At 35.3% G+C, this 20,323-nt stretch overlaps 3 protein-coding genes across 3 annotated transcripts; all 3 read right to left on the reverse strand.

Moving 5' to 3' along the window:
- Positions 1–399: 399 nt before the first annotated feature.
- Positions 400–3,269, reverse strand: OTP84 (Tetratricopeptide repeat (TPR)-like superfamily protein). The gene has a single exon (XM_079067225.1). It carries the CDS (start codon positions 3,155–3,157, stop codon positions 536–538), a length of 2,622 nt encoding a protein of 873 aa, XP_078923351.1. The 5' UTR covers positions 3,158–3,269; the 3' UTR covers positions 400–535.
- Positions 3,270–5,215: 1,946 nt separating this feature from the next.
- RUS5 (root UVB sensitive protein (Protein of unknown function, DUF647)) lies at positions 5,216–9,144 on the reverse strand. Its single transcript, XM_079069288.1, has 15 exons — positions 8,841–9,144; positions 8,390–8,443; positions 8,160–8,293; positions 7,972–8,076; positions 7,585–7,639; positions 7,428–7,474; positions 7,268–7,346; positions 7,092–7,164; positions 6,873–6,962; positions 6,744–6,803; positions 6,510–6,623; positions 6,337–6,397; positions 5,905–6,023; positions 5,682–5,777; positions 5,216–5,566 (listed from the first exon to the last, which is right to left on the reverse strand). Exons 1-15 carry the CDS (start codon positions 8,984–8,986, stop codon positions 5,336–5,338), a joined length of 1,464 nt encoding a protein of 487 aa, XP_078925414.1. The 5' UTR covers positions 8,987–9,144; the 3' UTR covers positions 5,216–5,335.
- Positions 9,145–9,316: 172 nt separating this feature from the next.
- Positions 9,317–13,016, reverse strand: LOC145134812 (putative envelope ADP,ATP carrier protein, chloroplastic). The gene is made up of 10 exons (XM_079069639.1): positions 12,563–13,016; positions 12,168–12,224; positions 11,788–11,850; positions 11,601–11,657; positions 11,393–11,476; positions 11,223–11,291; positions 11,012–11,124; positions 10,620–10,789; positions 9,955–10,033; positions 9,317–9,649 (listed from the first exon to the last, which is right to left on the reverse strand). Exons 1-10 carry the CDS (start codon positions 12,905–12,907, stop codon positions 9,526–9,528), a joined length of 1,161 nt encoding a protein of 386 aa, XP_078925765.1. The 5' UTR covers positions 12,908–13,016; the 3' UTR covers positions 9,317–9,525.
- Between the last annotated feature and the right edge of the window lie 7,307 nt (positions 13,017–20,323).

The raw sequence follows: 20,323 nt of genomic DNA on the forward strand, positions 1-20,323 counted from the left end.
CAAAAATTTTGGGACGGAGGGAGTATTATATTGCATTAAAATGGGGCAAGATTTATTACATCAGTCCAACTAATGACTCATCAGCCCATTAGGAAAGAAATTTGAGTCCATGTGCACACCCAAGTTTAGACTTTAAAGTCAAACTATTTAATAAATACCTAAATTTGGTTATAAATACGTCGTAATTAAAGATAAAAAAAGAGAAATTAAATTGTTTCCTACCTTTTATGTCGGACATATACTCCTCCCCATTAATATTATTATAAGTGTCACCATTCCATATTTTTTTAACTATCTCATTAAAAGTATATTAAGAATATATATCAAATCAAATTTAATTGAATGGTTGAATGATGACACCTGTCATAATGTTAGTGGGTATGAGTATTTGTAGGCATAAAAAGTAAGATACGATTTAATTTCTCATAAAAGAAATGTACGAACAATGTTATTGTGGATAAAATATAAAATAAATTACCCATAAAAAATAAAGTAAAATGCATTGCTATTTCCTTACAACTTGCCCTAATAAATCTCACCAATAATCACCACACGAACAATTCCCATCTTTAAAACAATGAAACCTTCGAACATCCCTTACAACAATCTCCCTCCCAACAACCTTCGAAATAAACTTAATCGCTGAATGGCAATCATTACAAACCCTAAGATTTTTCGCAACTCGAATCGTGACACCCGGTGGCATATTAATCAACCCAAATGCTATAGCCAACCTCTCACTATGTCCACAAAGCAAACTCTCCTTTTCATCTTCATTCACATCATGAAGAACACACGATGTATCGGGCACATACCCTTCTTGTTTCAATCTCTCCAATAACTTTTCAAGAAAACCATGAATTTTCTCACTTTGCGGGTGTGAAAAATCCCCGGCCATAAATTTATGCACTTCATCATCAAACTCAATCCAACTGCACCCCGGTTCTTTCTTAACCCCATTTTTAATCATTGTTTTTCGCACTTCGGTTGCTTTTTTCCAAAACCCTGCGGCTGAGTAGATATTTGATAGTAACACGTAGTGGCTGGCAACATCCGACTCGAATTCCAGTAGATTTCGAGCCGCGATCTCGCCTAGGTCCACATTTTGGTGAATCCAACAAGCACCAAGTAGGCTACTCCACGCACCAAGTTTCTTGAACCGTGGTGGCATTTTGGTTATCAGCTCGTGTGCTTCGGCTAGCCGCCCGGCTCGACCTAGCAAGTCAACCACACACCCGTAATGATCTTCGGTTGGGTCAACCCCGTATTTGTCTTTCATTTTATGGAACAATTCTAGACCTTCATCCACCATGCCCGAATGGCTACATGCTGCGAATAGTGAAATGAAGCTAACCTCGTTAGGGTTGATTTCAGCCACCATGCGGTTGAAAAGTGACATGGCGACATCTCCTTTCCCGTGCATACCATATGCCATGAACATTACATTCCATGTGATCACGTTTCTCACAGGCATTTCATCGAACACCTTTCGGGCGAAGTTTAAACACCCACATTTTGCATACATATCAGTTAGGGCACTTCCAACTGCCACATCCGTGGCCAAAAGATTTCTAATAGCGTAAGAATGGATTTCTTTACCTTTTGCTAAGGCAGCCAAGGCTGCACAACCTGGAAGAACAGTCATTAGGGTTATTGAATTAGGCTTACATGTTACCTTTTCAAGGTTTTGATCGTGGGTTTCATCTCTTTGATTCATTTTATGCAGCAAATCTAACGCGTGTTCATGAAATCCACAAACCACATACCCTGTAATCATTGTATTCCAAGAAACCGTATCTTTAATCTCCAATCTATCAAAAATGTTTCTTGAAATGTTGATTTTCCCAATTCGGGAATACAAGTCGATTAGCGCGTTTTGCACATACCCGTCTTTTGAAAACCCCATTTTCACGATGAATCCATGCATGCCTTCTTTGTCATGAAAAGATTCACAGTGGACAGAAGCAGGAATTACACTCGCCATTGTTGTAGGGTTAGCAGAAAGCCCAGAAAATTCCATCATTTTGAAGAAAAGAACAAGGGCAGAATCGTAAAATCCGTTTTGTGTGTAACCCGCAAGCATCGCGTTCCAATTTGCAAGGCTCCGGTTTACGAGACGATCGAAAACTTTACGGGCGATTGTAATTTCTCTGCAATTGCAGTACATGTCGATTAAAGCACTAGAAACGTATGAGTTTTCAATCAAATTATTGTTTCTTATTGCATAAGCATGAATTTGTTTCCCATGATGTAATAACTCCAAATGAGAACAAGCAGGAAGAACACTTGAAATTGTGACTCCATCGGGCTTCATTTCTTCAAGAATCATGAGCTTGAAGACAGCCATGGCTTCCTGAAATAGATCTTGTTGTGAGAGTGAGCTTATCATGGTGTTCCAAGAAATTATATTTTTTCCAGGAAACATCTCAAATAGCGAAACTGAATCTTGAATTCTTCCTAGTTTTGCGTACATAGACATCAAAGAATTGTTTGTAAAACTCATGGTGTCCCCAATTTTTAAACTGTAAGCATGAACTTGCTTCCCAAGCATGACACCATGGCGATTTTCAAGATTTGAACAAGCAAGCGACATGCTGACCAAGGTAAACGAATTGGGTTCAACTTTATCAAATTGCATTCGCCTAAACATATCCAAAGCAAGCTCCCATTCTTCTAACCTACATAACGAAGCGATAAAAGTGTTCCATGACACTTTATCTCTTTCAGTAATTTTGTCGAACACCTTGAGGACATCATTTAAACCCCCACATTTCCCGTACATATTCAAGAGCGTATTCGCAACAGTCACTGAAGATGCATCGTACCCAAGTTTAACAACAACACCATGAACCTGTTCACCCAAATTGAAGTCCTGAATCTCTGTAACTGCTTTTAAAACAGCCGGGAAAGCGAAGTTGTTGGGGCGGAGACCGGCGGTGGTCATGTCGATGTAGACGGATATGGCTTCGTGGAAGTTGCCGGAACGGGTATGGGATCGAAGTTGTTCGATCCATGAGGAATATGAAGGTGAATCTGATGTGGGTTTTTGATTTGATGAAGGGGGTTTAGGAGGGGAGCGAAAGCTGTGGTTTTTGTTGATGGGGTTTTGTTGTTGGTGGGGAGTTTGAAAAGGGAGGGAGAGTGTAAATGCGGACATTGGTGGTTAAATTCAAAGCTCCTCTGCTCCTTTTCCCAAGAAGAGAGGAAGGAGATGGAGGGAAATTTGATCCTTACCAGAAAAATCTCATCCACACTTGCACAAGTCCACAACATCTTGGTAAAAATAATTAGAACTTTCAAGAAAAATAATATGTTTTATGTTAAAAATAAGCCTTCCAAAAATAATTCACTATTGTGTGTATTTAGAGATCATGGTCAAATAACATAAATTTTTTTCATTTGTTTAATATATATGTTTATGTTTGATATTTGTTGATTGATTCAAATTTGATTAAATCAAAGTTTGACTGGGTCACAGCCTATTACCCGTTGCCTTGAATCTAAGAGGCATATTAGAGATTAGAGGCTTTTAAATATGATATCAAATAGTCTGTATCTCAGTATCTAACCAAGTCAGGGGCTTTTAAATGTGATATCAAATAGTTTGTATCGTAGTAGTATCTGACTAAGGGGCTGTTTGACAGCATCTGAACTTTTAAGATTTGAATTTTTAAGAGGTCTGAATTTCTAAGAGGGTCTGAATTTTTAAGATCTAATTTTTAACACCCTGTTTCGTTGGAACCTCTGAATTGTAATCTGAATGATAAAAATGACCATTTTACTCTTTTATAGTATTGTGTTGTGCTAAATTATAAATGCATAATTGATAAAAATTACAAATGATCATAAATAACCAAATTAAACATAAATTCTTTCAAAATCACTTCTTTTAATCCATAGAAACATAAACATCATACAACCAAATTAAACATAAACTCTTTCAAATTCACTTATTTCAATCCATGGAAACAATAACAGCATACAACCAAATTAAACCTAAATTCTTCCAAATTCACTTCTTTCAATCAATAGAAACATAAATATCATATTCTTTCAATCATGGAAACATAAAAATTGTAATTGAGCTTCAAAACTAATGAACTAATGATTCAATAAACAGTAAAAACTTGACCCCAACAGTGCTGATTTGAATGAGCTTCAAAACGTGGTGGTGCCTTTGATCTCAGCTTCTCTGCTTGGTCATACAAATTGTAATCGAGATAACTTTAAAGTAGCAGGTTCATGTTTCTTGTGCATCATAAATTTTCAAAATTCATAAATCACACCACCAATAATGATCACAACAACAGTTATAATAAAGAAATCTGAGAGCCAATTTCAATATGATCAAACAAACAATGATAGAAATCAAAATTTGAGAGATTATTACGCTGTAAAATGGAAGGAGTCGTATGTGAAACCGATTTAGAAGGAGCTGTTTTTCATGATTTTTAGGGGAAATCTCGATGAGATTTCACGGAAGTGGAGGGCGTCGTTGGCGGCGGGGCTGGCGGAGGCGGAGGCGCAAACGATGTTGGAGGGTTGCAGGTCCGACCAGCAGTTGAAAGGAGAAGGTCTGCAAAGTTGTCACTGGTGATGGCAGAGGGTGGATGTCGGAGGTGGGTCTCACACAAGATGTTTCACCGAGGGTCTCACAGGAATAGAATGGAAGCATATTAGGGCAAAGGAGCAAGAAGATAATGTCGGCGTTTTGTTGGAGAGGGGAGGGAGGGAAATCGTGAGAAAGAGTAGAAGGAGCAGATTCAAGGGTAAAAAAGGAAGAAGCGTCCCTTATTTCTTTTCAGACTCCCCTCCATATCTGAAATATTAATAGGCTTTTAAAAGATTAAGAGGCAAAAAATAAGAGGCTATCAAACAAGTTATATCTGAATTTTTAAGAGGTTACCTCTTAATTTTTCAATTAAGAGGTAAACAAACAGGGCCTAAGTCAAACTCAGCCTCTTACTAGACCTAGTAAAAGACAATATCAAACATCTTATATTATTTTTCTTCATAATAAGTTGTTTTTTCACATATAAGAATTTCATCCGGATAGAGTTTTAATCTACTGACCAGTTTAAGCGTTAAGCAATCAGTTAAATTTTGCCGACATGTCTTCACATGGAATGTATTGGATACTTCATTAAAATGTTAGAACAGGTTCTCTTCCCTTAACGACCACTATATATATACATAATGGAAATTTTCATAAAACTACAAAACAAAAAAATTGCTATATCTTATTGATAACATGTCTTATTGACATCCAACATTGTATATAGTGGATCCATTCATATGTTCAAAAAAAAAAAAAGGCTTTGATTTCAAAACACGATTAATCCACATGCAATTCTTGGATAGAAACATCCTTACGAACTTTCAAATTTATTTGATCAATGTCCCATCCAACGTCTCTCAATTGTTGTAAAAAGTTGTCAAATCGATCATCAAGTTCATTCAGACTTTCTTTCAGATCATCAAAACCATCTTTTTGCTTCTCTTGATTCTTGTACAGCCAATATGTCTGCCAAAGGCTTCGAAGCACCGAGAGGCTCGTGGCTCCTTCCTGTTGTTTTTTAGTATAACAAGAAACCAAAATTCCACAATCAGACATGTGGTGGTGGTAGTGGTGGCGGTGGTGGTGGTGGTGATGGTGGTGGTGGTGGTGAAAGGTAGGATACCTTAAAGCAGACAAGGGTCTCAAAATCCTTGAAAGGCTGTTGGTTCACCACAAGAATATATTTTTCCTTACCATAGAGTTTCAGAAGCATCTTCACCTATCAAAAAAAATTATGAATTAGTTTACGTTTCTTTAACCCGTAGGTTTTGCTGACATGGCATCCATGTGGCATGTAACTGACACATCATTAAAAGGTTAAGTGTGAAAAGAATATGAGGTGATACCTTGAGGCCTGATCTTTCTCCAACAAGCATGTCAGAAAAAGGCACACCAAAGGCAATTTGTGGAACTGAAAATTTCTCCCATGATAAGATATTCTCCATTTTGTTGCATTCCTCACATCCTAAATCCAAAATACATTTTTAGTCCTTATCTTTTATTTTTAGTCAATTAAGTCCCAAAAACCAGAAATTGTATTCATTTCGACTCTTTTACCCCGGTTAACAGGTCATCCAACTTTCAAAAATTACACTTTTGGCCTAGATTTTCAAACTTATTACAAATTTGGTCCAAATTTTACACTTTTGGCCAAAATTTTAAATTTTGTTACGAATTCATCCTAAATTACACTTTTGGCCCAGATTTTAAAATTTACTACAATACCTATATTATAAGTAAAAACTAAAGTACGTTGCTATTATGAGTAAAAATTTTACCTAGAACTTTGGAGTTTGAAACATGCAAGTTTACCAATATCCGGGCACGTTTTAGATTTACCTAAAAAAAATAAATAAATAATGTCAAAAATTCTACCAAAAACCAATTCAGAGTACAATATTGAATATCCTCCTGAATTACACAAATAATAATAAAAAAAAAATTATCTGACTGAGTCAAACTGAAGAACTGAAAGAGAGAGGTAACGAAGCCAAAGGTGAAGAAGGCGAATAGTCATCCATGTTGATGCTAAAACTGGATATGATTTCACAACACCTGGTGTAGACTGCAATAAGGTTAATATAAAGTTACATCACACTTCCTCTCAAAATGACCAATATACCCTTTTACTACCTTTGTTAGGTATTTTATTTATTCTGTTTAGACCTAATAAACAATGACATACCAAGACTAATATGCCAAGACCAAGGCCAAGGAGTTGTGCAGATACTTCCCAAACTTCTTCCTGAAAAATATTTAAGTCACTCACAAAAGTAAAAATAATTTGGTTAAAGTGACGAAAATACCCTTTTACCTTTGCTGCCACATCCCCTAGATTGCCTGAAATAGCAAAATGATTTTGAATCACACGAAGTGAAGGATCCTTTAGCCCTCTTGCCACAGCCTGTTCAAGTTATTAAATATCAATCAAATGAATTTCTAAAAGTTTTAAAGCACACAACAAAGAAAATGAATATTATTTTTTTATCTTGTAATGCTTTTGTTATTCGGTCAATCTTGTAAATTTGCATACCTTTGCAAGATTCCCTAGAGATGCTAGTGGCAGGAAATATGCAGGATAGAGAGGTGTAGTGAGATCAAAGATGCTGCATATCACATTAAAACACAGGGGAAAAAAATTAAATTAAAATTTTTTTTTAAAAAAAAAACTTGGTATTAAGTGGATAACAGAAAAAATCCATTAGTCACCTTCCAGCACTTCCAATGAAGTCTGCATACATGCGCCATTGTTTTGGATCATCATCAAAAAGATTTCCAAATCTTCCACCTGTGAAAGGCAAATCCATCATGGTTAATGCACATATTTGGTGTTTTTGTATCCATTTATGATATTTTCAAGAAAACCTACCAATGAAAAAACGTCCAATGGCACCAATCCCATCTTTTGACACCCATCTACATGTTTTTAGTAAATATGTTAAAGTTATATAATCATATCTTTAACTCTAAAAAGAAATTCTTGCAATTATACTATTATAGTAGTATCGAGTTATATAGAAAATCACCTGATGGCAGCAGCAGAAGCTGCAGCTGTGGTTCCAGAAGAATAGTCTAAACCAACTGCCTGTATTATATAAATGCACAAAATTTTATAAAAAAACGATAATCAAAGAACATTATAATCTATAATTGTATATTCTATCCTTTACAAAATCTATGATTCAGCCTTAAGTACTAGACAATGACATAGAACAAAAAGATCATGATAATTACAAAAGAATAAAAAGAGATGACTGAAATGAAAAACAAAGGGAATAAGAAGTAGAGGAAATTAGATTAGGGAATCAAAATGTTTGTTTGCTAATAAAAAGAAAGAAAGAAAGAAGAATTAGAAAAAAGGTAGCAAGTTAGATTGATACCCAATCAGAAGTACTGGCTTGAGTTAGATTGACATGCCTTTAGAAGACTTGAAGTGACCAATGTGTGACAAATCCATCCAGTGACATTGGTTGGAAACTGTAACAACATGTATTCCAAGTAATCATCTGAAACAGATCCTGATTTTGAAAAAAAAAAAAAAGAATTAGAGAAGAAACACATTAGAGTTACCATATGAGGTGAAAATGAAAAAGGAACAAACCAGGGAAGCCAGCAGGAAGAACAAAATCTTTAACTATATCAGGAAGCCATGGCAATTCTTTTGAAGAATACCCTTTAGTTTTGGTGTCATCTTCAAGAAATGTTGTTAGGTGAAACTTGTCATCCAGTATATACCTGACAAAAGGAATTTGAACAGAATATTAGGTTGGAATCTACAATGTAGAGTGATTGTTTCACATAGATACTTCAAGAAATGCAAATGTAAATTACCTCTTTGAAGTTCCATTTCCATATCTTTCCACCAAAACAACCCTAAGCTCATCACTACAACCAAAAAACACATCAACTTACAAATCGGAAATGAAAACATATATCTGGAACTGATCCACAAAGAAGAAAAGTATCGAATCCAAACAATGATATTTTTTAACGTATGAAGGATCCTCAACCCTCAGGAACAATTACACCAGGGGAACTGGATAGCAATGCAGCACAATGTCAATGAAAACTTTAATTTGGATAAAAGTGCTTTTGTTACTTGAGTTCGTTTGTATAGCACATTGAAAATGGATGAATTGTGTAATCCCATTGACCCAATGAACGCTATGCCAAATTAACGTACAATCGCACAATGAAGAAATAAACGCAAAGAATAGAGCCATGTCTTTTTTCCTTCTACGTAACGAGTAAAAGTGCAACGAGATGAAGGTGTAAGCAATACCTTGTACGTTGAGTATCATCTTCAGACTCTTGTTTCGAAGAATTAGTTTGCTTGGAAGAAGAGTTGCATACAAATTGAATCCTCTGCGGCCTAGTGGCAGTGTTAAAATCGAAATTTGGGAAGGAGAGCTGCAAAGCGAATGACATTTTGTAGTAGGAAATGGGAGCTGTGATTAGAGGGGTTTAGGGTTTATAACTGATTCGAGCTTTCTCTCCATTTTTGTGGAAGGAGACAAAGCAGCAAGGCCTTCGATGGTGGGTTGAGGTTACCTGATCGGTTATTACTCTATTTATTAGAAATTGATTTCTAATGTTCCTTTTTATTTCATTATCTTTATATAATATACTTGTATTTAAATATATATAAATATTTCATATTTTTATGAATATGTCCATTTGTCTCTTTTTTATTAGTGGTTTAGAATAAAACAAAGAAAATATCTATGAATTTTCATCTCAAGATTTAGAATATATTCGTTTAAGTATATGAAGAAAAGCTATATTATAATGATTACTTATAACAAGCTATATTACAACATCACATGAATAAGAAAGAGGCATTACACATGACAAAGTTGCTTTTGGTTCCATATTAATGTCTATAGATTAAGACGCATACAACATATATATATATATATATATATATTATAATGACCAAAAGATTTACAACAAATTAAATAAATAACTCAACTTGTGGAACTACATGAACCTTGCTTTTGTTCATTACTATTTTCCTCCAAGATTCTTTGGTACTCTTTCTCACTTGCTGCAATCAACCGTTTCAAAGCATCGAAAGTTGTGAGCCTAATGCTGCAAGAACCAAACAAAATGAGAGGTCAAATTGGTCATTTCCTTTTTTTTACTTAATCCTATAAACTACATATAGTTGTTTCTTTTTTACTTAATATAGTTGTTTCTTTTTTACTTAATGACCTAATATAGAAAGTCAAGAAAATGAAGCTTTCCCTATCAACTCCTAACTTCTTACAAATTTACCCTTAGTTTTTTTTTCCTTCCATATCTTTTTTTTTTCTAATATCCAGACAAAAGTTAAAGAAAAAAAAAGGAAAAGACACGGATTTAAATTTTAAGGGCACAAAAAGTTAAAAGTAAACCTGCTGTTTGGTAACGTTTTTAATGCATTTGGCACAAAACCTCTATATAATCCAGCAACACCATCACGAGCAATAATACCTACACAAAATAATCCAATTATACAATTAATGATGTTTTTTTTTATTTGTAAAATTTAGTAGAAACAAGTGTTTAAAGAAAAAATTAATACCTCACATTTGAACAAACATATGTTTTTAAGGCTTAATGCAGAAATATCAATGCACTTTCATTTATTTGTTTATTACAACATCTCATAAAAGACCTTATATTTTATGCTTCTTTCCGGATTAAACATCAAGTTTATTTTTTTCCTGAAAAAGACCTTGAATTTTTTTCTTTTTTCTAATCTGGCCCTTTTAGTCATTTTTGTCCAAAAAAATTGTAAAACGTGAGGGTTTTTTCGAGAAAAACTAAAAATGTTGAGGGTTTATTTGGAAGCATTTAGAAGGCTGACGGTTTTTTTTGGAAAAAATGAAAAAGCACAGGGTCTTTTTCAGGCAAAAAATAAAGTTGAGGTTTAATCCGGAAAACACAGTTCTTGAAATTTCTAGAACTGGATAAGTTTTTCAAAGTAAAATGATGTAATAAGAAGAAATGAAAGTAGAAGGGTGTATATTGTAAATAAATAAATAAAAGTAGGTTGCTATTTATAGTAAGAAATTACCTGGAAAAGCCTCCAAAACTGTCTTATAAGGAGTACCCCTCATTTGCATTTGTCTTCTTATAGTATCCAAAGGGTAGCATGTAACAGTGGCTATGGTAGCTGCTACAAAAGCTGTCACTAGTGATGCTTCAGTTTTGTTTTTGAACTTTTCTGGCAAAGACTTTTTCACCCTATTTATATACATTCATTGTTAATTACCAAAATACCCTTGGCTATTGGGTCAAACAAGTCATGTTTAGGATCCAAATATGCTGGGGTAGAGCATTTTCTTATGGATTTTCTATAGTGATTAATGGTTTGTTTAATCAGTAAAGAAAATAGTTAAGTGGCTAAATCAGTAAAAACAATTAGTTGAGGGGGTTAAATGTAAATATATATAATAGGAAGCTCACAAGTCAAACACGCAAAAGTTGACTGCAACATAAGGGGCTATTCCAATGAGAGAAGGGACAAGTCCTCTGTAGAAAGATCCGATTCCTTCCTCTTTTAGCATCCTTACAACAACCTGATTAAAATTATGGTTTATTTATTTATTTAAAAAAAAAAAGTTATATGTTTTTTTTATAAATAAATAAATCATTAATAAGTAGACATAAATCTTACATTTGTGATTGTTTGATACCCGGGATCAACTGCCATTCGTAATCGAAGGACATCTAATGGATATGTCACCTAAAAAAACATATTAAGGAATTTTAATTTAAAACAATAAATAAATAAAATTAAAAAATTAAAAAATTAAAAAAATCTGAAAAAAGAGAGAGAAATCTTACAAAAGTGGAAGTCATTCCAGCAGAAGCACCTGCAGCTAATCTCCCAATAACAGAAAGCTCACCATCTTTCCCCCTATAAAGTTTCTGCAAAACTCAACATCAATTTATAATGTAATAATCATAAAAAAAAAAAAAAAAAATCTTGCCCTTATTTTTACAAGGGCAAAATGGTCAAATCACCTTTTTCCAAGAAAAAGTTTTTGTATACCTTGTAATACTCATAAGCAAATAGTTGCACTGCACTATAGGGGAGGATACGTAGCACCTGAAAAATGATAAGACATAATTAAATCATTTAAGTTATATACGAGTTTTTTTCCCCATTAAGTCCTAAATTTTACAAATTTGCCCTCCTTTATGTTTTTCCTTTCATTTCCTCAAATAATGTAAAGCACCTGAGCAAGGTTACCCTTCCAGTAGCCTTTTACACCTTCTTGGTTTCCTATGGAAACAACTGCCTGCAAACAAAATTTAAAAAATAACACTAAATAAAAGTGAGATAAGTTGATAATAAAAAAAAAAGTGAGAAATTTGTGTTTAACAAGTTTCTTGAAAATTGAAACGTATCCTAGCTTTTGAAAATTGAAAAATCTACTTAATTATAGCAATGTAATCCAAATGTAAAGCATTTTTCATTGCTATAATAGAGTAGATTTTCAATTGTGCAATGTTGTAATCAAAATAAATGAGAGTAGGATGTTGTATAATAAATAAATAAATGGAATTACATTGATATTTCTTGTATTTAGCTCTAGAAAAAATGGATATAAAATACCTCTATGAATCCGATTGTTTTCTTTGCAGTTTCTTGCCCAGCTCTCAGCCCATGAGTCTGTAGAAAGAATACTTATTAAGACATGAAAATGGAGGTGTAAAGCTTAAATAGGAGCTTTTAATGGAATTTACAAGAAATCAAGATAACATGAACATCTTTTAATGGAATACCCATATCTGTTTTTTGAAAATTGGGTTTTTTATTTTCAGAATTCAAGAAGAAAAAGACATAAATAAACCCGGTTATTTATTGTTCGCGAAACATGTCAAATCGGATCACGGAAAACATTAATGAGTAGTAGGTAAGGTAGCTAACAGAAACTGGAATTGATCGATGCTTATTGTTCAAGTTGTAAACTAAACGAACAAATTTCGAAATCAGGTGCAATACTTCACCTGCATGATGAGTTTAATCCGGTCAAGGGGTGCAGTAACGGTCTTCGCGGCGGCACCGGCGACTGCACCGGCGGCGAACACGGCAGCTTCTTTAGGCACCAAAGCCACAATAGCAAGCGGGTGTTTCATGAGCTGCGCTGCCTTGGGTGTGAATTCAATCGTTGCTGCAACTCTATTCTTCTCTGTCATTGAAACGGAAGCGAAACAATCAATGCCAAATGAACGAACAGGGCCACCACTACCACCGCATCTACGCCGTAGGAGGTCATTTTCTTCGTGTTTTAGGGGTTCAAGACCCGGAATGTCCTTCCAAATTAATGTTGGTTGGTTGTTTCTGGGAATCATTTGGGTTTTAAGAGTGAATTTGAATCTTGAAAACAGAATCAACAATGGAATTTTAGTTGGTGGGATGAAGATGAGGTAAAACCCAGAGAAATGTAAAAGTTAGGACTATAATCTTACTGTTGTTTTGCTTGTTGTGCTTTATATATATACATACAAAAAATATTGATTAAACTACAATAATGATCCCTATAGTATAGTAAAAGTTAGAAATTAAGTATAAATTTTCATTTTATTACAAAAAGTATCCTTGGTTCTATTTTGTTGCGACTTTAATTATTCATAACTTACATATTTACAACGTTTTACATTATAAGTTACAACATTATAAAACGATATTTGCACCCCAATAATGACTTTTTCATTATTAATCTTTTCTACCTTTTGCTTTTCTATAATGTTTTTTATCGATTATTTCTTATATTAAGAGTAAATTACATAATGGTTCATCCGACATATAACAAAATGATAACTTTAGTCCATCTTTTGAATTTCTTGCTTTTGTTTTATTTCGGGAAATGATTTAGGAGGGTAATTATCTTTTCAGTTTATTCACATTTAGGCAATTTTTTGTACACGATTTACCAACAAACTTGTTTAACGTGTTCATATGTTATCATTATGACCGACTATCTTAGATTACAACTTACTTGGTGCGTACGTGGAATCTATGTGGCAAAGTAAACACATTTATACATTATAAGAGGACAATATACGGTTAGGTTATTAATCGAGCCCTAAATTTGGAGATCGATAATGTCTTCTTCTTCATCATCATTCTCTTCTAACGACATGAAGAGTTTCAAGCTGACCATTCATGTGATTGTAAGTTACCATATCATGTGAAGATTTCAAGGACTAAAGGAAAGCGTGGAAGAAAATTTAAAGTTTGTCATAACTCACCGGTAAACTAATTGTTTTGAGTTTTTGGTCTAATCTTCCTCATTTTAACATTTTTTCACTTTTTTTGGAGAATGGAAAAACTCCAAAATGTAAATTCTGGGAATGGGTGGAAGATAATGAACGGACTGAGAAAAATATTGATTTGAATCAAACTCAAACAGGTGAAATGGAAGCCTTCAATGTTAGCTTGAAACTTTCTACATTGGAAAACAAATTAGTATGTGCAAGATGAAGGTGGAACACGACAATTTGGTTGTTAGACAAGAACTCGACAAAGTGAAATGGAAGTTGTTTATTCACAAAGTTGCATTATTTGTGTTATTTTTCTTGTTTGTTTTTAATGTAGTTTTCCAAGTTTGATTTCTTCATGTATCGCGTCTGATGTATTATGACTAAATCATGTTGTTCTTAAAGTAATGAAAGTTTGATATTTTGAAAAAGTTGATACTTATTGATGTAATGTATTCTTATGTTAATGAAAGCAAACATTGGAATGACATCCAAACATGTGTTTTATTCATATGTTCAAGGAAAATGTAATTATTAAACTTTATAAATGGCATACAAACAATCAAACATGTAATTGCCCTAATGTAATTGACATAAAAATGACATACAAACAAACTCAAAAGATGTAACTGTTAAACATCACAAATGATATTGAATTGTTAAACATTAAGACATGCATTCCAAACACATGCATTACAAAAGATGTCATAAATGTGTCAAACTTTGTCCTAATATGCCAAAAGCTATTATAATACCTAAGAGTTTGTCTTAAAAAACATTAAGTAACAATATTAAAATCAATTCTACAGTGGGTGTTGATCGCTGCTTCCCTATTTCCCCTACCACATCTTGCTTAACTTAAGTTTTTTTATTCTTTCTGGAATTTTCCTTGTCCCCTGTCTAACTTGATTTGCATGTTCTCCTTTGATCTCCTCTTGCAATACAATCTCCTATTCCACTACAAGTTCCACTTTAATTTCAGGTTCCACTTTAACCTCAAGTTCTAATGCAGGTTCCACTTCAGCCTTAAATGTACGTGTTATGCAAAAGTGCAAGAGTTCAATTAGGATTCCTATAAAAGATGTACTTATCATAAAATTATCCCATTTAAAAATCGTACCTTGTTGCTTCTTAGGTTTCTTAGGTTTCTTTTTCTTTAAACCTAGAGTAGATGCTTCATCATTTGATCTTTGAGGGCATATGGATCTGTTGTGCCCTCTTTCCCTATAAATGGTGCATCTCAACACCATACCTGATTTTATGACTGTATGTATTGTTCTATTATTTTCCCTCTCTGCCTGATCCATTTTTCTTTTCATTGTCAGTCTTCATGGTAGCCTTCCTTTTTAGAGGGTAATGGCTTAGTGTAATCTACTTGAGGCCACATAAACACTACCATTTAGTGGCCTAATGGTATACCTATAATATCTTAAGAACATTCTTGTAGTAAACCATGTGTAACACCTATAAAATTCAAGCCAGTTTAAAACATTTTAACCCATTCAAAAACCATTAAGTTATTACAACTTGTTTTCAAAATAGTTTAAACATCAGAGTATCCCCATAACCAAATCACAAAATCATGAAATATGAGGAGCGGTACGATCACGCCTTTGACTTGCCACGATCACCTAATGTACCTGAAACAATAAACTGAAACCGTAAGCTCGAAATCTTAGTGAGTTCCCCCAAAATACCTGTACACACATAACCATACACATACAACAATGAACAACATACTATGGGTCCAATCAACCGTCAGGTTGGAATACCCCGGCCCTCAACCATCGGGTTGGAATGCCAACATATTACGAGTCCAATCATCCTCGGGATGGAATACTCTCGGCCCACAACCATCGGGTTGGAATGCCCACACCTATACATAAAATAACTACTATGGATCCAATCATCCCTCGGGATGGAATACCCCAGGCCCTCAATCATCATGTTGGAATGCTCACCTACTATGAGTCCAATCATCCTACCGGGATGGAATACTCCTGGCCCTGAACCATCAGGTTGGGATGCCCACCTACTATGAGTCCAATCATCCTACCGGGATGGAATACTCCTGGTCCACAACCATCGGGTTGGAATGCCCACATACTAGCAAACATGTGCACCTATCAAATAATCACATAACAGTCTACAGAAACGACATACTAGGGCCCTATCATCCTACCGGGATGGAATACCCTCTACTACTGCTCAACATGTGCACATATAACAGGTAATCTCCTACCAGCATACAGACAGACAAACCAACTACAGGCCACTAAGCATAGCCACATCCAATCTACCAGGATACCGATGCAACCAACAATACTAACACATAATCATCCTTTCTACCAGAATGCCAACTAACATATCACAACAGTAACTATCTCAAATAACCAATCAAAGGGTCGGCCTTGGTGCCTTAGACCCTTGGGTATGGTGAGGATAACTCACCTTGCAACTGCCGAACCGAACCACGAAATCACAAACCCGAAGCATTGCCCCAGACTCCAACACCTATAGCCATCAATGGTCCATTGACATAAATATCCAAATTACCATAATACCCTTGAAGGTCAAACGGGTCAAAGTCAAAGTCCTGGCCAAAGTCAACCTTCCTGATTGACCCTACTCGCCGAGTCAACCCACTGACTCGGCGAGTTCCTAAACTCAGAAAAACTCTCATATCATGACTCGACTTGCCCAAGTCACCCCATGACTCGTCGAGTTCAACAATCTCTGAGCCCTATCATGTCCAACTCACTGAGTCACCACTCAACTCACTGATCTGAGTCTTAACCAGAAGAGGTTGGGGTTTTGCGTTCTGACTCGCCGAGTCCACGACAATCTTCAACAGACTCATTGAGTTGTTCCTCCAACTCGTCGAGTTAATGCCTATCTTTATATGACTCTCCGAGTCCACCCAAGTGACTCGTCGAGTCTCTTCAGTCCTTTATTCAAACAGAGGCTTTTCAAGTCGTGCAGGGGCTCCAAACTGTAGATCCACTCTTCTAGGGCATGACTCTCACATAAAGTTGCAAACTTTACGTGGACACAAAGAGCTATAGGACCAAATCAATCTAGGGCTAAGGTTTAGGACAAGGATGCTTCACCAACAAACCAAGGGATGATACTTTGTGAGTTTCTGGACCAAGACAAGTCTAGATCTGAAGTAGCAACCTCAGATCTAGACCCCTAACCCGAAATAGATCCTTAACATGCCAAAATGGCCCCAAATCTCATTCTTAAATAGATATAAATGCAATAGAGTCAAGGTAACAACTTGTTACCTCCAAAACGTGCCCAAGATGAAGTAGATTCTGGATCTACACCAATCCCTTGATGCTAGCCTCTTGATCTTCAGGCTCCCTTCTCAATATTCCTCCTCCAAAGCTCAAATATCTTTAACAATGGAAGCTCACACAATTTTAGGGTTTACTGACTCTCAAGGGCAATAAGGAGGCTGAAGGGAGGACATATGGTCCTTTAAATAGGGTGCAACCCTTAAGATTAGGGTTTTCTCTTCCCAGCACCAACTCGTCGAGTCCAGCCGCCGACTCGGCGAGTTGGTCACTTAACTCGCGACCAAAACCCGCTCCGACTCGACGAGTAATCACACATACTCGTCGAGTAGCTTCCTCAATTTACACTTTAAGCCCTTATATCATGTTTCTGAAATTTGGGATGTTACACCATGGTAGGGATGAGATTTAGAATCGGAAAAACGAACCGGAAGCGGAATCGGACCGAAACCGGAACCGGTATAACCAGAAATTTCTTAAACGGTCCGGGTATTGGGTTTCAAAATTACTCTTATCCGGGTTTCGGGTATTTCGGGTATGGTTCCAACGGGTCCGGGTAATCCGGGTTTTTGAACCGGATATGTTTAAAAAACCGGAACCGAGTATAATAGACCGGAACCGGTTTAGTAGGCCAAGGAACCGGTTTAGTATCTAAGGAACCGATATAGGGCAAGGAACCAGAACTGAAGGCTGTGGTGATCGAAAACTCTCGCTTACTCTCTCTTTTCTCTTGCTCGACGTCGACAAAGGATCCTCAATAATTGTGATCGGCAATCATCAAATACATTCAATCTCATTTTTTTTCGCCCTTCCCTGTGATTGACGACAACAACACGAGTCAGGAACTAGAGTAACCCAAAACAAAATTTGTATTCTCCTCTGTAATCGACAACATTCATCTGTTTTGATTTTTCTTCCATTCAATCCCAATTGAACTTCAAATCAATCTCCAACCACTTGAATCTAATAGGTCTCTAATTAATATAATTAATGCCATATTCCAACAACGTTATCGTATTCTTACTTCTTCTTAGTGGTGTTTAAAATATTATAAAATGAATAATCAGTGCTGATCTTAGAAGTAATCACATGGATCCAACCACTTGACTCCAAATCTTAATTACTTTTTGTTCTATTTTTTTAATATTACCAGTTGAAATCAACAGAGTTTGAGTTCTGCACTCCATGAATTAAAAATTGTTCAACAGTTTTTTGTTTTTTTAATCTTGGAAAAAAGGGCAATCCTCCGATCAGCATCTACATACATGCATACATATACATATTTGTGTATATCTATATATTTATGATCAATGTGATTTACACTTGTGAGTTGTGACTCTGCATACACAGAGTTAATAAAGCAATCTCGGTATTCCAATTTGCGATTCCATTCTTGTCTCTGATTCGATTCCTATTACGAACCAGGTGATCAATCACGGAATCCCGGAAAGGTTGGATTTACACAAACAGTACCGATTATGTCCTAGGGGTATTTTCGGAAAAGCTACCATATTTTAGTTTTGGATGTTTAGGATTTTGTTTTGCAGTAGAGGTTAAGCTAAAAACATATCATCAAAAAAAAAACTTAAAACATGTGAATGAATATGTGGTAAGTGAAAATAAGAGGCAAGGGTATTTTCGGAAGTTTTCTTATTTAATAGTTTTTATTCCAGTTTTTGTGTTTTATTAGGATTGTTTTGTGTTTAGTGTAAATGGACCCTTCGTGTGGTATTTTTATGTAGCCCAGAAAACGTTTTCAATCAATAATACTTAGGCTCCAAGTATTTTTTGTTTATCCCCTGTTTATTACTTGAAGTTCTTCATATTGTTACATTCTTTTGTTCTTCCTGATGTTACTTTTGTACACAAGGTGCTGGTGGAGATAATCCCTTGTTATTATATTTGGTTCTTTTAGTAGCCCCTTCATTGCACATGATTCATTAGAGATAGAGATATGCATCACTATATATGTATCTTGAAAACCATCACTAAATAAACACTTTGAACAAAAAAAATTGCCAAATTTAAAGGTTTTCGGTTCCAAAATTCTAGGTTTCCGGTTCATTCCGGGTCTAATACATGATTCCGGTTCCAATGTTCAATTTTCGGTTCCATTACCATTTTACCCGGTCCGATACCCAGAACCGAACCGGAACCGGTTCCCGTATACCGGTCCGGTTATCGGGTCTTATAATCCGTCAATTCCGGGTTCCGGGTTTTCCGGGTCCGGGTCCAACGGTCTGGGTTAGGACCCACTTTCATCCCTAAACCATGGTGCCACATAGTCCTTAAGATCTATATTGATGTATGAAATAGATGTTATTCTACAACATATGCATCATATCTAAGCCTCACCTTAAATTGTTGATAAACAGAAGGTAACATTGTCAAAATTTTGTCCATATACATTTAGGGTTAGAAAACTTCATACCTAAATTTGGGACCATTTTATCCCATTCACGGTTCTCATCGTGGACATGTAACACAACCTCGTGATCTTCTTCATTGTTGGCTTCATCTTCATCATTTATGTTGGCATTACTATTCCTCAAAATACATGACAGACTGTTTAAAAATTCATCAACAATAGTTTTGTTAAAAGTAGGCACCTCTGTATCAAATTCATGATTAAATTCAATAATATCATAATTTATGAATCTTTGTCACCATCCTCATCCAACTATTGTCCTTCATCTTTCATTTTCATCATATGTTAACATATATTTATCAACCTCGTCAAGAATAACTTCATTTTGGTAGTCAATGTACACAGTCAATCTAAACTCATTATGTGGACTATAACCAATTTCAATAAACTCTAGGTAGTCAGCATCAACTTTAATTCTTCAAATACCCACTACCAAAATTTCCTTTCTACTATAGTAGTATACATTATCACAACTTCCTTTACTCTAATTAGTAAGCCACAACATTTTAAGACTTAATCCAGCAAAATACATATCATGAACCTATACTTTAACATGGTCTAAGTACACTCAAAGATCTGGTGCGGATATTCCATTGTAATGAACATCTACTATAAAATAATAACATATACATGACTCGGACGCCAAGTTACAATCGAATTCAACTCCCAACTTCAATTCCAAACCCTAATCTTCGATTTGGTAAGTCGATTTCTAAAAAGGTTGTAATCGGGAAGAGTACTTTCACATATATGGTGTGATGTCAAACTGTAATTAAATGA

The sequence above is a fragment of the Lactuca virosa genome, chromosome 8, assembly GCF_052849685.1.
Source record: "Lactuca virosa cultivar CGN04683 chromosome 8, Lactuca_virosa_CGN04683_v6, whole genome shotgun sequence".
NCBI lineage: Eukaryota > Viridiplantae > Streptophyta > Magnoliopsida > Asterales > Asteraceae > Lactuca > Lactuca virosa.